This window comes from Lissotriton vulgaris, chromosome 2_1, assembly GCF_964263255.1.
Source record: "Lissotriton vulgaris chromosome 2_1, aLisVul1.2, whole genome shotgun sequence".
Classification (NCBI taxonomy): Eukaryota; Metazoa; Chordata; class Amphibia; order Caudata; family Salamandridae; genus Lissotriton; species Lissotriton vulgaris.
The window spans coordinates 1,023,772,717-1,023,788,587 of NC_141687.1; the positions used below are offsets into that span (position 1 = coordinate 1,023,772,717).

General features: G+C 39.5%; 1 protein-coding gene across 16 annotated transcripts in view; it reads left to right on the forward strand.

Annotated features, from left to right (window-relative positions):
• The window catches only part of RBMS1 (RNA binding motif single stranded interacting protein 1), a 690,694-nt gene extending 676,102 nt beyond the window's left edge, over nt 1–14,592 (forward strand). For 14 of the 16 annotated variants that reach the window (XM_086956624.1, XM_086956626.1, XM_086956623.1 and 11 more), the window contains exons 12-14: nt 5,591–5,671; nt 9,969–10,051; nt 12,011–14,592. In XM_086956624.1, coding sequence (XP_086812750.1) covers nt 5,591–5,671; nt 9,969–10,046 — 159 coding nt within the window. In that variant the 3' untranslated portion in view covers nt 10,047–10,051; nt 12,011–14,592. The remainder of the gene's footprint in view (nt 1–5,590; nt 5,672–9,968; nt 10,052–12,010) is intronic. The other 2 variants (XR_015308444.1, XR_015308445.1) reach the window with 1 other exon arrangement.
• Nucleotides 14,593–15,871: the final 1,279 nt, after the last annotated feature.

Here is a 15,871-nt window from a genome sequence, read left to right on the forward strand (position 1 = left end):
ATAATCTCCTCCATTGACGAGCCCAACAAAGATCATCTGCTACTACTACTAGAGGAGATGATCTCCCAGTTATCAAAAGCCGGATTTCAATATGGTAATAACTTTCCTAATACCTTGAGGTAAGTAAGAAATTATTGGCAGTTCAAAGCTTTTTTCAGCATATCGTCTGCAGTAAAGAGGCTTTACCAATTACCATGTTATGGTAGTTGCACATCTTTATCGCTAGGATGTAGCCTTTCCTCGACATTTGGCTGGTGGAGGGCTATGCCAATGCAGAAATGCCAAACCCACTCCATAAAACAACTTCATTGCTACACGGTCTGGGGGTCAGTGCAATGTGAAAAGAATCATGCACCCAAATGCCCTAGGTTCAACCGTTTAGGAGCACCAACAATTCATTTGAGGTAATATCTTCAGTGGTAGAGCAAGATTTGCAGTTGCAGAGTTTGACCCATCTTTACCTGGCATTACGGTATCTGGCAGTGAGAAAGACCATGAATTTTCTGCAGATTATTGCATCCTGCATTGCTTTAGTACCCAATCGAAGGCTACAAATGTGCTCACCTGGGGATATTTCCTGAGTCAGTGGTCTCAAGTAACGGTGTCATTGGAGGATTAAGTCTTGTTACTGCTTAGGAAAAGCAAGCCTAAAGTTCAGTGGTGGAACAAATTCAATCTTTTGCTGGGAAGCCCGTTCGTGGACTGAAACACACAGGTGTCTATTGTAACAGACATGTCTATTCTGGGATGGGGTGGACAAATAATAGTATTGACAGTCTAAGACCAACGCATCAGTTTGTTGGAGTGACAGTAGTCGAACCACTGCGCAAGTCTTTCCAATGAGAGCTTCCACAACAGGTTGTGCTGGTTCGCTCTGACATGACAGAAATGCATTACAAACAAAAACAATGGTGCACATCTTCCATCTGCTGTTCAAATAAGCACAGTGAATTTGGTATTGGCTTTGAGCAAATCACATATGCTTTTAAAAAAATGTCTGCCTAGGAGGACAATGATTTTCAGGTCTCTTGAGGAGAACTCATCAGAAATTCCACAAGTGGAGACTCTGGATCAACGTCCAGCACTACTTCATCCAGGGTTTTGGGTGGGGGTGCCACAAGTAGGCCTGTGCCTAGCTCAACAAACAGAACATACCAACTTTGCAACTCTAGATGTCCGTACCCACCATCTCCAGCTAACGCCCTGGAGATAGATAGGTGAGGAACATTTGCTTATGCTTTTCCTTCTCTGTCTCGGATACCATATGTAATACGGAAGATGTGCCGGACTCGAGTGGTAATGTTACTTATCACCCAAACATGAGCACAATAATTCATGCTGTTTTTAGGAGCTTGATATGTTTATAAATCTGTTACACAACCAGTCACTTCTTACTTGTTAAGTCAATAGGAGGGTGTTTTATATCCAATTATACCATCCTTAAATCTAGCAATTTGGCACCTGATGTCTGATTAGGTTTAATTTGCAGCTGCCTTCAGAATTCATGCCCAACCTATGGACGGTAAAGTGTAAAAGATTTGTCAATTACTGTGTCAATGTACTTATGAGAACTACTCTGGCATCACTACAAGAGATTATTAAATAACCATTATTCTTAAAATGTTTCCATTAGAGTCAAGAGAACAGTACCAGTAACCCTCAGTTTGGGGTTTGCAGTGTGTCGTAGAATCACATGTTGAACACTCTCTTTCCATTTAGTTATGGACTTGGAATATTACAATTGGCTTTTCTCTGAAATCTGAGTTTCAGTTTTATGCATGTCATGCTACTCGTGATCATGTCTCCTGAAAATCACAATACACAGGAACACAGATTATTTTTTTGTATCACACCCAGGAAAGTCACACCGCTAATAATACTATGTACGGTGGGCTTTTGGGTTGGCCACTTACTCATGATTGGGTGGCTTTTTTGTCTGTCTCCATTCTCTGCTCTTTATTGAATTGCTTGCCTCCAGATTCTTGTGTTAGTTTCACCGTTGCAGCAGTTCTTCTTACTCTCTCTTCTGATTGGCTATGTAATAGCTCTTCACCGTTTACATCATGGGGCTAATTGGATTTTATTTTAATTGTTGCTGGTTCATTTCTTCTTTATTGATCCATAGGAGTTAATGTCTTCCTTTCTTTTAGTAGACTTACTCTTTCTCCCACTCCATCTTCCACTCTTCCTACTGAGAAAATGTTTTAATGCTTTCATAGTGATCGCCACATTACATGACATACCCTAACATGATGTAACATAACGACTATCTTGCTCATAATTTATACTTTCAAGATGGATTTTGTGTTGCATCACGCAAGTCTATACTTTCAAGATGGCAGCTGCATCAAGCCTTATCCCATTACGCAATGTGGTGGCCATCTTGTACGCATAAAACAGTAGACTTTCAAGATGGCCAGTCACTACTGTTGTTTTGGCTAATGCTGGTGCATTTAAAAGCATCCAACATAGGCAAAGTCAATGCTTGAGACCAGCGTAATGGCAAAATGAGACTGATTGAATTTGCCAATGCTTGTTGAATGTTTAGAGCACAGATACCCTGTCCTTCTAGACTAGCCTATGGTATTGGTTCTTCTATTTCACTTAGTATAGTAAGTGCCAAACTAGTTGTCAGTCTTAGCCTCTGTCCTAGCTGCTCCAGCTACATCATCGGGTAGGAAGCTGTCCTGTGGATCAATCTCTCGGCCCTCTCCTCATATAGTTTGTCTGAGGCAGCTGGACTCCTATTCAGAGAGTGGTACCATGTCACCAGAAAGGCCTGCGTCCATTCAGATGCTACAATTGTCAATGCTTTGAAAATGCTGCCGTAGCCCTGGAACCACAGTTGCTGCTGAAGCAAGCTCAGGAGATGAGGAGGAAAACTTTATCCTAGCTTGCTATCTCAGTTGTTGGATAATGTGTATCATGTGACCAAGTACAGTGCACTGCATATGAGAGGGAATTCCTGAGCTCGCTCTGTAATGGTAATTGTGGCTTCACTGAAGAGTAAAGTATCAACCTCTCACATGGAGGAGGAAGAAGAAGAGGAGAAGTATCTGGAGGCATGTTGTAAGAAATTTTACATGTCTGCCAGTCTTTCCCTGTGACAGGCCAATGCCATTGTGGCCAGATAAGGTTTCCATTGTTGACACCAGTTCAAGTGGTTCATCTGATTGTTCCTGACCTAGGAAGAATTCATGCTAACCTTGGGCAACAAAGTCATGGAGCAGAGTCTCCTTATATCTCATTGATACAGCATCCAGACCAAAAGCTCAGGGCCCGGTATAGGGTTTGACAGATGGAGTTGTTTGTCAGGATCACAGAAGGTATTACCTCTGCTATCACAATGGCACTCCTTCTGCCACATTTAGAGATGACCCCCAGCCCAGCTGTCATCTCTGTGCCTTAAAAGGCGGCATCACTGTGGTTGCTTCCTAGGAGTTGCTTCCAGGAGATAGTTTCTCTAATACCCCCAAAACCTGCTGAGTTTTCTCCCAGAGTATGGGGTTCATTATTGCTTTTTTCTGTCCCTCACAGCCAGATGTTTCCTGGTGGTGACAGATGGGTAAAAAAAAGACATAGGCTGTCCATCCTCTAATGGCCCCTGCACTGTCAGGCCATTGGGGGAAGGTTGTTCAGGTGCAGATGTGGCCACCCAAGGACCTCCAAGACCATCTTTTTTTTACCATCTAGCAAAGGCCTTGCATTTTGTTTGAACTTCAGGAGTCTTACTGTTTCAAGCCCCTCTCTGGAGCATCATGTTCCTCAAGAAGTGGAAGAGCTTCAGATGAAAGAACAATTTTCAGTGACTTCCTTGGGGACCATGTACCCTCCTGTACGCCATCTTTGGAGGCCCACTTCAGTGACAGGAAGGCATTCCCTACTTTACGGCCATTGTACTGAAATAATCACGGTCACATGAATCTTCACAGTGGTGAATAATTACTATACTCCACACCTACCAGTGCCTCCCCATCCAGTCTGTCTCTGCCCCAGACAGGATACTAAAAATGTCTGGTTGAGGGGGGGTGTTCCTCTAGGAACAATCAAGATGGTCTCATACTACAAAAAGGCAGGGATATTACTCCTACTATTTCCTTGTATGTAAAAAGGGAGGGCTTCCCATCTTAGAGCTTTAAAACAAGACAGCTGGTTCCATATATCCTTGTAGGTAGAACAGAAGAAGTACATCTGTTTCCCAATGGAAAACAGGCGCTACCTGTACATGGAACTGCCATTCAATCTCAGTACCACCTCTTGAGCCTTTACAAGGATCCTAGCCACAGAAACAGACTTTTGGCTCAGCAGAAACTACATTATTATTTCATCAAGATAGTGTTATGGGAGGCACTTCCTTCTTGCTTTCTTCCAAGAGGCTTCAGTTCATAGGTGCGAGGCTGGACTTCACCTTGGCAAAAGCTTTTTCTCCTCCTTAAAGGATCATGCCAATCTCCCAGATAGTGGTTCGCTCCATGTGCAATGAAGTCTGGTGTTTTTAGAAGCTTTGGAACTACAGATGTCCTGCATGATGGTGATGCACAATGCCATCCTTTACTTACAATACTACCAACTCCATCTAGCAGAGCATTCAGATAACTTCTGGAGCACTACTTAAGGCTTTTTCTGCCTCACTCTTTCTTGGTTTAACCTTGGGATTGTCAGCTCGTGTGCTCAACGTCTTTGAGTAATGTGATCCCCACCGAGTTCTCAAACTATGTGTGGCAGGGGAGGGGGTTACATTGTGGGTAAGTCTCCATCGGTGCCTTCTCAGACAAGCAAAGTAGATCCCTGCTCCCTCACATTAACCTGTTGGAGCAGAAAGCCTTCAATGTAACTCAAAAGGCCTTTATTCCTGTTGTGTGATCCAGAATTGAGATACTCCACAAATAAAGCACCCCAGCCCTATTCTGTGTGATCAATTCACGTCATGGATTGGCAGCCTGGTTCCACGAATGATGGAATGAAGTTGAAATTAATGGGCACGTATATCCCCTCTTATAAGGAGATCCAGGCTGGCTGAGTTATCCTGGTCACTCCAGATTGGCTTTACCTAGCCTAGTTTTCAGATCTGTTCCTCCTACTTTAAAGAGTCATCAACTTTACCCAGAGGAGAAGTCTCTTATCTATGGAGGTAGGAAATATTGAAGCCCTTCCTGCTATTGCTCTGCTTAAGTGAATTGTTCTTGAAGAGTATAGTCTCCCTTCATTTAGTGGATGAAAAAGCCTTACATTGACAGCGTGAAAAAGTGCATGATCTCTTAGAAATGATGCCTGATGAAGATAACTTCATGAATTTGCCACTTGGATTTGTGACATAGCACAAGGACGCCATTAGAAGTGTACTAATGGTTTTGGGAGTACTGCCATCCAAAATTGAGATGATTCTCCAGCACTTAAACATACACTTTCATAATCTGTGCACTTTAGCGAACCTCTTGGTAAACGAAGGGTTACATCTCTTAAGACACGAAAATATTATAACTTATTATATGCATTAAGAGAGACTCTGAAATTGTTAGTTTGTTTTCAAAGAATTGTATTAAGATCTTTGTAAACATTATAGTAACTGATTTTCTTTCTTTCTCTTTAGTACATGCCGGCCACAACAGCTATGCAGGGAGCCTACATACCCCAGTATACTCATGTTCAGACCGCAGCTGTTTCTGTTGAGGTTGGTACATTTGTGAAAAACAAAGTAAACAGTAAAATGGGATGAATATAGAAATATCTAACAAGTGCATGATAATTGTAATATGTTTTGGCTAGCTAAACTGCACTTTAAGTAGTTGCATATATCCCTTTAACAAAAGCATAGCCTTCTTTGTTGCTCCTGTTTTTGTTCTTGGAAGTCCTACATCACTAGTGCTGGGCACTCGGTAAGCCAGAAGTGTCCTTCCATTGCTGTGAGGGTTTCAGACAATCAACTGAGTGGGTGTATGTAATCTGAATCGTTAAGAGTTGCACCACCTGCGTGTACATCTGTTATGTGATTATACTTTTCGTGCAATGCCAGGAAACTAGCTGGTGTCTAGCTGAGGTCTGTGTATCATGTAGTGCTATCATTAAACTGAGTTGGACGTTCTACCAACCCTGTCGATCTGCAGTGTGTCACCCACTTACCTTTCTACAAAGAAATCATGAGGTTGCCTCGGCACCCCGCCATCTGCTGTATCAGGTTCCTAGTGCTTACAGATTTCCCTTTCTGCCCCATGGCCGAAAAGTAAATTCAAGGTCTTACCTGGCTGTCCCACACGTTGCTTGCCTGCAAACGTCTCTGTGTAGAGCCTGCTCTGCCCTTTCCCATTGAATGTGTCCATAACATTCATACATATACACCTTATACCCACCAGCCAAGAGCACCCACAAATCACTCCCTGCAGGCCAATCATCCAGCAGCTGAGACATTTGCAATTGCCTCAACATTCAGGCCAGACAGAAACACATTGTTGAAGTGTCCTTCTTAACTCACGAGCAGTATTTGCTCATAGACATGCAGAAACAATCCACTTGCTTCAGACTTACAACGGATGCTTCTTATAGATTATGCGCGGAATAGAGCCCTACTCGAGTTCAGGTTGCTCAAGTTTGTAAAGTGCATAAACAATCTTCCTGCAATCTTCAAGAATTGGTGTCCTTATTTTCGAGCACATATATCATAAGTCTTTTGGTCGCACTCCCATCTGACCCCTAGTCAGTCCAGACTTGATACCTGGAATTGTGATGACAGCCAACAACCTCATATAATATGAGCTCAACCCAGCTCATAATAGGGGTTCTGGAAAACGAAATTTCTAAACTACATGACAATCTCTGGCACTGTTAACATTCATTGATCCGACCATTTCCGATGCCATTCTCTATCTTTATTAAAACCTTATATTCCCATGTTCCAGAAGCCAAGACCAAGAAGCCTTGAGCTCTTTGATCTCGTTCCTTGACTGCAGTTTCTAACCACCAAGCTTCTTTTCTGAACCTCTGCTATTTTGTAAAAGTCACCTTTAATGTTCACAGCTTCTCTCTAGGATAGCCCTAAATCAAAGCTTCTAAATGGTTTATCCTGAATGGACCCTCAGTCTGCAAATCTGAATGAATTTAGACAGTTGTCTAAGCCATTGTCTCCCTTAATCGGCTTAAAATCTCTGTACAAAAGATTTCTGTCCAAACTCTCAAATTAAATCAGAACAAAATAAAACAAAAACATTTTTAATCATTAAATCGCAAACTAATAGTGGCCCTCTTGACTGACCAAATTGACAGAATAATCAAAACCAGAGAAGAATTTTTAACCACGCACATCGGGGAATGACACTCCAATGGATCTGCGCGAGTTCCCGAGCCTCAAATCCACTCTAAAGGGGTCACATGAAACTATGAATCCTGAATTTCTGAGGAAAACATTCCCGTAGTCGCATGATCCTTTCGTGTATGCTCTTGGCAACGATCCAGTTTCAGTAATTCTCCTGCATTGATTGGCTCTCTCAAACTTCAAAATGGTGTTGTACCACATTGCCTCAGCTGCACACTTCATGGCGATTCAAACAATGTATATCAATAATGGAAGAAGTTGTATTAATGAGAAAACCAATAAGAAAAATAGCTGCACACTTCAGAGCAGTTCAAGAACATCTCACCCCTCTGCCTCTTCCTCTCCTTCCAGTAAATCCCGCACACTGTAAATTTCATCACATGGGTTACTAACCTTACATAACCTGTGCCGACTGGAAACAACCACACCATACTAAAAGTATGGTGCTTATGCGTCCCAGATATAGGCTATACATTATAGTGGCATTCCCTAGCAAACTGCTGCTTATGAGGGGAAATGTAAAAAACACCTAAATAAATTAAGCATTTCCCATGCAATACCTTAATACGAAATACAAGCAATACAATACACAGAAATGTCTCCACCCGAAATAAATCAAGAGTGCTAATAAAGTCACCAGGGATTCAGTCTCCCTCCCGGAAAGAGCAATCAATAAACAACATTTTGGAACATATCCATAAATAAGCTTTAATCGATATTCATGTCTATACAGATATTGATTTCTATAAATGCAATATCACAAAAGAAACATTTAGAGCAAAGATACACAACACCACAACACAGTCATTCAAACACTCAAAACAACACATATTCCTTATTCACTCAATCTCGTTCGTCCTGATCCTAAGGGATCCAGTCATTCAAGCTCAATTAAAACGCTTAGATCTACACAAGGACCACAATATTCAATGGAAGGCCTAGGAAACAAATAGACCTTCCTGAAATACAATTTGTTTGGTCTGGAAATGTACTCACAATCAATATTAAAAGAATATAACCAGAATTATATAATAAAATCAGTACAATCCAACTGTCAAAATAGAGGCTTGAAAGGATAAGCGAACAAAGACAATCAATTACAAAAAATGACTATATGTGGATAACTTTGCCGAGTTCTTTCTGTAGTGGTGCGAAATACAAGCATACATACAATCGCAGGATACAGACGTATTTTTAAAAATTGGATAACTTTAATTATAGACTGGTTGAGGGCGACTTTTTTTTGTTTGGTGTTTTGGCAAGCTCTTAGTGTTCTTGTGCATTTTTCTCGTCATATGTATTTGCGTTAAATGTGCATACTGTTAGTGACAGGGCTCACAGTGTTGGTGAAATGTAACGAAATATGACACCTGGTCCATGCAACTGTGCAGGTTCAAGTTTTCAGTTTAATGTCCCTCTGCCAGAAGTAGAAAGGAGCAAAACTCCAAATGGGACGTGCAGTGAGGCAAGTTAAAAAAAAAGGCTTTAAACATTTTAAATGTGTGCTTTGCAAATGAGCAAGAGTATGTGTTTGTTGGTAAAAGTGTTTCTTTGAGAGAGTGTGTGTATGTGAGAACATGACTGTTCGGGTGAAAGTGAGTGAGTCAGTGGAGGGAGTCGGTGAGAGAATGTGTGTTAGGGATAGGAAGAGTGACTGTGAGCGAGAATGAATGATAGTGAGTGAGGGGGAATGACAATGAGTCTAGTGTTACTTGTGTAAGACTCAGTAAATCACAATCTGAGTGAGTTGGCATGAGTGATAGAGTAAGAATCAGTGAGACTGATTTTGTCAGCGTCCGACTGAATGAGTTAGAACTGAGTAGGAATGAGTGAGATTGAATGAATTATAGTGTAATTGACTGAGAATGAGGGAAAACGAGTGGGACTAAGTTAAACCGACTGAGAATGAGTGAGACTGAGTTAGTGAGTCAGCTAATGAGTGGGACAGAGTGAATTAAGTGGAAACAACCGTGAGTCAAAGTAAGATTGAGTGAGTGAGGAGAAAGAATGGGGATGAGTGAGAATGAATGAGATTGAGCGAGACTTAGACTGACTGAGAATGAGTGAGAATAAGTGAGTGAGACCGATTGAGTAATAGTAGGACTAAGAGAATGATTACCCCATCCCCTCTAACGAACCTACCATGAAGTCTGGGTCGCTCATTGTAATTCGAGCCAAAGACTATACCCCACCACCAGATGTTACTGGATACTGAGTGGAACAGTAATAATTCTGGGATGAAGTATTACTACAGGATTGGTATAATCCTCTGTTGAATGGGGACTGCCAGAAAAATTGACGCTACCCTAGTGATTTCTTTGACAAAACATGCTAGATTTGACCTCGTAAATGTTCCACTGGAAGCAACCAGTGCAATACTACATGCAAAATGATTGCACGCTGTACTACCGCATCACTCATAATTCTTGATTTGCCTAGTAATGTGAATGAATACCAGCTACATTGGAAATTGCGAATGACTTGTAATTATGTATTTCAAGATTCAACTAGTTTTACTACTGTCACTGAAACTTGCTATTGAGATTATTGCTGTGTTGAATTTCCCTGCTTGTGGTCAGGTATTTTGAGTTGATATGTTTGCATTTGTTTGCAGTTGCAAAAACGTCTAATTTCCTCAACTTTTTCTTTCATTATGATACAGGAAGCCAGCGGCCAGCAGCAGGTGACAGTAGAGACATCCAGCGAACATTCACCCTACACCTATCAACAAAACAAATAACTAAAGTAAATATCTTCTAGTACTCTTTTCTGTCAGTACACTGTGCTTTACCTACATGTTATTCTCAGTTTCATTTCTAAGGGTAATATAGTTTAAGCCATTTTTACAAATCTCTTTATTAAATAGAACTGCAAAAATGTTTAATATTCTACAAATCAATAATTATATTTAAGAGCAGTAGAAAATTGAATATTATTGGTATTTATTTCTGAAACCTTAATGTGAAGAGGAAAGAAGGTAATTACAGGGTGTAAAGATGTATCTGTTTTTGTAGTCCTTCTCAAGAAAAATTCGACCAGGTTTGAATGAGTCCAGTGCAATCCATGTCTGCTGGTCATTTATTTGCAGAATGCTTTCTTTCTGTTTATATTAAATGAGTTTCTTAGTTGTCCTTCCGTAACTGTTTCCTTTCTGCAGAGGCCTATATTTGGTGGTTCCTCCAATTTATGTCTGTTCCTGGGTGCAGTTTCCGACATTAAAAAAGGTGCTGTTGGCACACAATAAGTTTCTTCACAGATCCAATTTGCTTCCATTTAGCAGTGATTGAACTACATACCCATAAATAATGTTCCCAGTCGAGACAGACAAGATTGTAAGACCATTAGGCTGTGCAAAGTGCTGATACATATCTGCTCCGCCCATGGGGAATTACCCATTAGGCGATTTTCCACGCTAAAACCATATTTGTGCTCGATCAATTGCAGGTTGCGTGGGTCCAAGTTTGTTTCCTCAGTGCAGTGTTGGTTAAGCTTGTCTTGCTTGTTCATCCTCTTCCCTACAGATATACTTTTTGACAGATAGATTTTGTGTTTTACAAGATGGAGGGTTGGTTACAATGCAGTGATGGCCGTCAGTGTAAATTAAGATCTTTAGAATAGCTTCTCTAATAGCATTTCCGAACAATTAAGCAAGTTTGCTCAGGCATTATCCAAAACGTTCCTTGGGAATGTAGGTGTACAGAGGATGCTGGGGAAGGGAATTTACTTGCATTAAAAAGGCAAATCTGTATAAAACCTAGGTGCTTCCCCCAACTGTCTCCTCCAATTCAAATGCCGAAATAACAATGTTAGAAACCACAAACAGATGAGCTGCCATGTCGTTTCGTAAGGCAGCACCAAATAACCCTATGAATTGGGATGTGTAGCATTGGATATAAGCCATCAGTAATTGTAAAATACTATCACCATACATTTATATAATACGTACAGCATTTAATAATAATATTTATTTTGTGTTTCAAGATCAGAACTTGCTTGTAATAAGAAAAAAAGGGCTCCCTGCAATCATTTGTTTTGCAGCATGAATCTCTTCTAGAAAATCATGCTGTGCATTATTCCTCTACGTAGTGGTTGGGTCTGGAAACTGTATGTAAAGGTAAATGTTTTTCTCTGTGAGGTTGTACTCCCACTGTACCGAGCTGCGCACCACCCTATCAAACCAAAAGCTTAACAAGAGCTCTGCTCCAGAGAGCATTTAGCAGAAATCAAGCTATAATCCTAGTTTCACTTGCAGAAAAAGTAGGCACGCTTCAACAGTCCAAAATGTCAGAGTTAACAAAAAACAGGTGTTATGAATAGCCAAAACTAGAGAAAGAATCAGTCCACCCTAAAGAAGTATGGTTTGAGTTTTTAGTAGATCTGGACTTCAGTGGGTCTGCAGATGGTTGTGTGCCTACAGTCATCATTATTGGTAGATACTGCCTCAGCCTTGAGTCGACTTTTAGAAGAAAAACTTAATTTTATTAGAAGAAACCTTCCAGACTCGGACACTAGGAGGGCGATTAATGTGCTGTATTCCAATATAAACAAGTGTTGTCTTGCCAATAACTAGCACAGTTGTACCTTCTGTAGTGTCGACCAACAAGCGTATCCCCTGCTTCAAAATCTTGCATCTCCAGCTGCCTGTTATCATCGTACCTGCTTAATTCTCATTTACTGATATATTCTCCTCCTTTTCTCTTTTAGACGTGCAGTTATGACCTTGCCTGGAGGTGCAAAGGCTGAAACAATCATGGATATTTCTGATCAATTGTGCTTTGGGAATTATTGACAGTTTTGCACAGGTTCTTGAAAAAAGTTATTTATAATGAAATCAACGAAAACTATTTTTGCTATAAGTTCTATGAGGTGCATAAAAATCCTTCAATTCGTCTAGTGTCTGTTCCCCCACGAACAGGTTTATTTTATTGAGATTTTTTTTATCAAGTATTATAACACAAAAGGAAAAACTTATTTTTTTTCTGGCCATGAATGATGGTGTGCAGACTTGTCCATGTACATGGCAGAAGTTTTGTGTTACATTTTTGTTTTGTTTTACCTTATTATTTTTTACTGTATGCCATTGGTTTTTGAAGTTTTAAATAGTAAAACATCAAAGATGATGTTATGTGCTTGCAGTGTGAATGTTGCTCTGGTGCAGTGTTGCAGTGTCCGTTTTCTTAGCCTTCCGTCATACTCTGATGTAGTGTGAAGTGTCCTATCCTTTTTGTATAAATTCCAATTTGCCTTAAATTTTTCAATGCTGTAGCTGTTTCATTAATTAGTCAAAAATAATGATGTAGAACGCTTTGACCAAATAAGCTGGTCTTTTATGCCTTGTAAAACAGCAGCATAGGGCTTTTAAAAGGTAGTTGAAGAAGAATTGCTGAAAATCCGGATTTTTTAAAATGTGTTGTAGATGTTTTTAATGATTTTTCACTTTAGGTAAGGTAGTGAAATGCAAGCGGGGGAAACGTTTTGTGTGAAACACATTTTCTGATGGGGAAATTTTAATAGGATAAATTGTTTGTAAGGCCATATGCCAACAGTTTCCTCTGGTAGTTTGAATGATGTAGGAAATCTGCTGTATGATGCAATGCAAAATGTCTTTGCTTTTTTTCTAAAACTAACTTGATGTTGTAGCTTTAGTGTAGGTAGACTAGAGATTTGGGGTGGGGAATTACCAAATGTTTTTTGTCTTTTCTTTATACTAATGATGATTGTGCTCTGACACAGCAAACAAAAAGTTGCTCTTACAGCAAAATGGCAAAAGCTAAAGGACTTAAAAAAAAAATCTACATGAGCTGAGACATTTATAGAAACGTTGTTGACTGGGTACTAGCTCTCAATATTAGGTGAAAGAATAAAGATATGGCACTTTTAAAGGTAACTTTACCAAAGAACAAAGAGCCGGTAGCCAGTAGTTTTGATTTGTCTCAGCATTCAATTTTCTGTACTCTTTTTATTTTGCCGGACCAGTTTGCGGTTAGGAGAATGTGCCTTTTTTTGTACATTTGCATTTTGGTTTTGTAGTTTTAATTAATGTATGGACACAAAAAAGCATGAAGGAAGACTTGGATCCAAGCAGTGCCACACTTTACATCATCACTACAAGTGTTAACTGTAAAGAAAACACATTTTGAAACTATGAAATTCCTGATTAGCAAATACTTAGTTATTATGAATAATCCATATTTGGTTGCTCCGTACTCTTTAAGCGCTTTCATTATGGTTGCATATGTTAAAAGGATATTAAGTTGTCTTCCATAACTGTGTACTTTTCTGATCAGCAGCTTCTGGTCAGTTATCTACCTCAGATTTTTATTTCCTTTTGTATTGGGACAGGTTGCTGGCCCTCCCTGTTTCCACAGACCAAATTATCCTAGCTCGGGAGCTGGGTCGAAGCAGTTCTTTAAAGTATTTCTAGTTTTTCAGTGGTTTGTTTGTATCGGAGTGTAGCTATCAGTGACATTTCATAGTTTCAAAAGCATTTGCTGCTCTGAGAAGTTTAGATTCTAGTGAATTACATAGTCATTGGAAATGTTTTTTTATTATTATTTTTTTAAGAAATTAAAAGTTGTGGTATCATTGGTTCTATGCTCTCTGGAATATAATGCTTTGTCAAAGTTCAGACTAGATGCAGCACCATCCCTATGTTTAACCCTTTCCATGTGTCGGACGGCCCCCGGCTGTCTGACGCCACTGTGGGCGTGGACGTTCGACGGCTGAGGGCCGTCTGAACTGCGTACATGTGGAATTCGCCCGTACCGTGGGGGAATTACAGCTGCGTTCAAGGGGTTGAAACGTTCCCAAATATGGAGCTTTGGCTTTATTTTCCAGAATTAAACAAAACAGCTTCCTCGGAGCCAGGAAAGGGCTGTCGCCTATGTCTGAACTATGTGCCATACTTAGTGTCTAGGTAAGAGTTGGGAAACATAACCTCTGTACATAAAGAAGTAATCAGTTACTCAAACATCACATAGTAGACAGCCATTAAATTATGAAAAAAAGTTAATTTATGAAGAAAGACCTTTTGTACAGACTGAAAAAAAAGATTTTCATAGAGATATCTATATGATCAAGAGAGTTAATTTTTTATTTTTGTTTTACTATTGCCACAAACTTGCCAGTGGTAACTTATTTGTCCGGTTCAAGATAACTCTGTAGTTCTGTTTCCTAGGACTTGTTAAATGCCAAAACACATTTTTGAACTGTAAATTTGATTCAGTTGTTAGCTTTTTTTCTGTTTTGTTTCTTTTGAAAACTTTTGAATAAAAAAGATCAGTGAATTAAGGAGTCCTGTTTTCTCTTAACCATTTTCAGTTTATGTGAAATTATTTGAAAATGCTTGATTATAACATTCCTTTGTCCTTAATAGTATAACTCTGAGTGCCTTGGTTTAAGTGAGTGATATTCAGAATGACTAGAGTTTCACATGCCCAAGTGCCATATTAAACCTACTGTGTGTTTTCCTCAAATTTTCTTATAGTACTCCATGATCTTTTTTAAATCTGTTAATGCAGTCAAATATTCTTTATTTGGTTATTTTCCATAACCATAAAAGAGTACATTAATCATACAAATAAATAAAATAATAGACAATCACTGTTTGCGGTAAAAAACAATTCACAATAGTATTGTAAAGGGTCAGGGAAGAAAGTGTGCATGTACAAAGGTACATTCACGTAAAAAGAAAAAACAGCGAGTCAATATAATCCAAACAGCATGAGCAACATGCAATACATAAAAACACTTTGAGCCTGTCAAAAGTCCTCATAAATCAATAAACTCCATATAAATTCATAACAAACACATCAGACCGAGCGTATAAAGTGCATTTCGCATAATATGTATTATTTAGTCACCAAGCAGAAGAGTAGGTTAATCATTTTCCTACTTGGTCGCGCAAGCAAACTGCAGAGGAAATACATTTGTAAACCATTTGACATATATATTCTGTTTTCAAAAGCTGTAGGTAATACAGGGTCGGCCTGCATTTCCTAATATTCAAAGCCCTTAGTAAAGAGACAATAAAATCGCTCAGCGGCTTAGAATATAAATGACAAAAAAATAAAACTTGGACAATGTTCAGTTTTGACAGAGTCACAGAGACCTAGATAAAGCTCAGTCACAATATGCCTTTTGGGGATACAAAACCAGTAGGTGTGCTATACTAAACCTAAACCTGGCAAAATAAAACCTTTCTGAATGACTGAAAGGGAACAGTCTATATGGTTCTATGCATTCAGTACGAACCAGTGGAAGGTATTCCTCAACTCTACCTGCTCCATTCGCTCATTATTCAGCTTTAACTTCAGATAACAGATCCTTTATTAGCGGAAGTTTAAGGATTTTTGTGGACTATTCCGGATTTCTGAAGTAATCTGGTCTCCCTACTTGTTCAAACAGTTTTTGATATAACAGTGCCACAGAATTTTCTGCAAATGATCTAGACTCATACAGTCTAATATGAATGCACAATTAAGTGCAGGTTCTTCTTTAACCCACAACAGCATCGTTGGAGCAATTATTAAACTATGAGTGAAGGGAATTAAGCCTAATTCAATT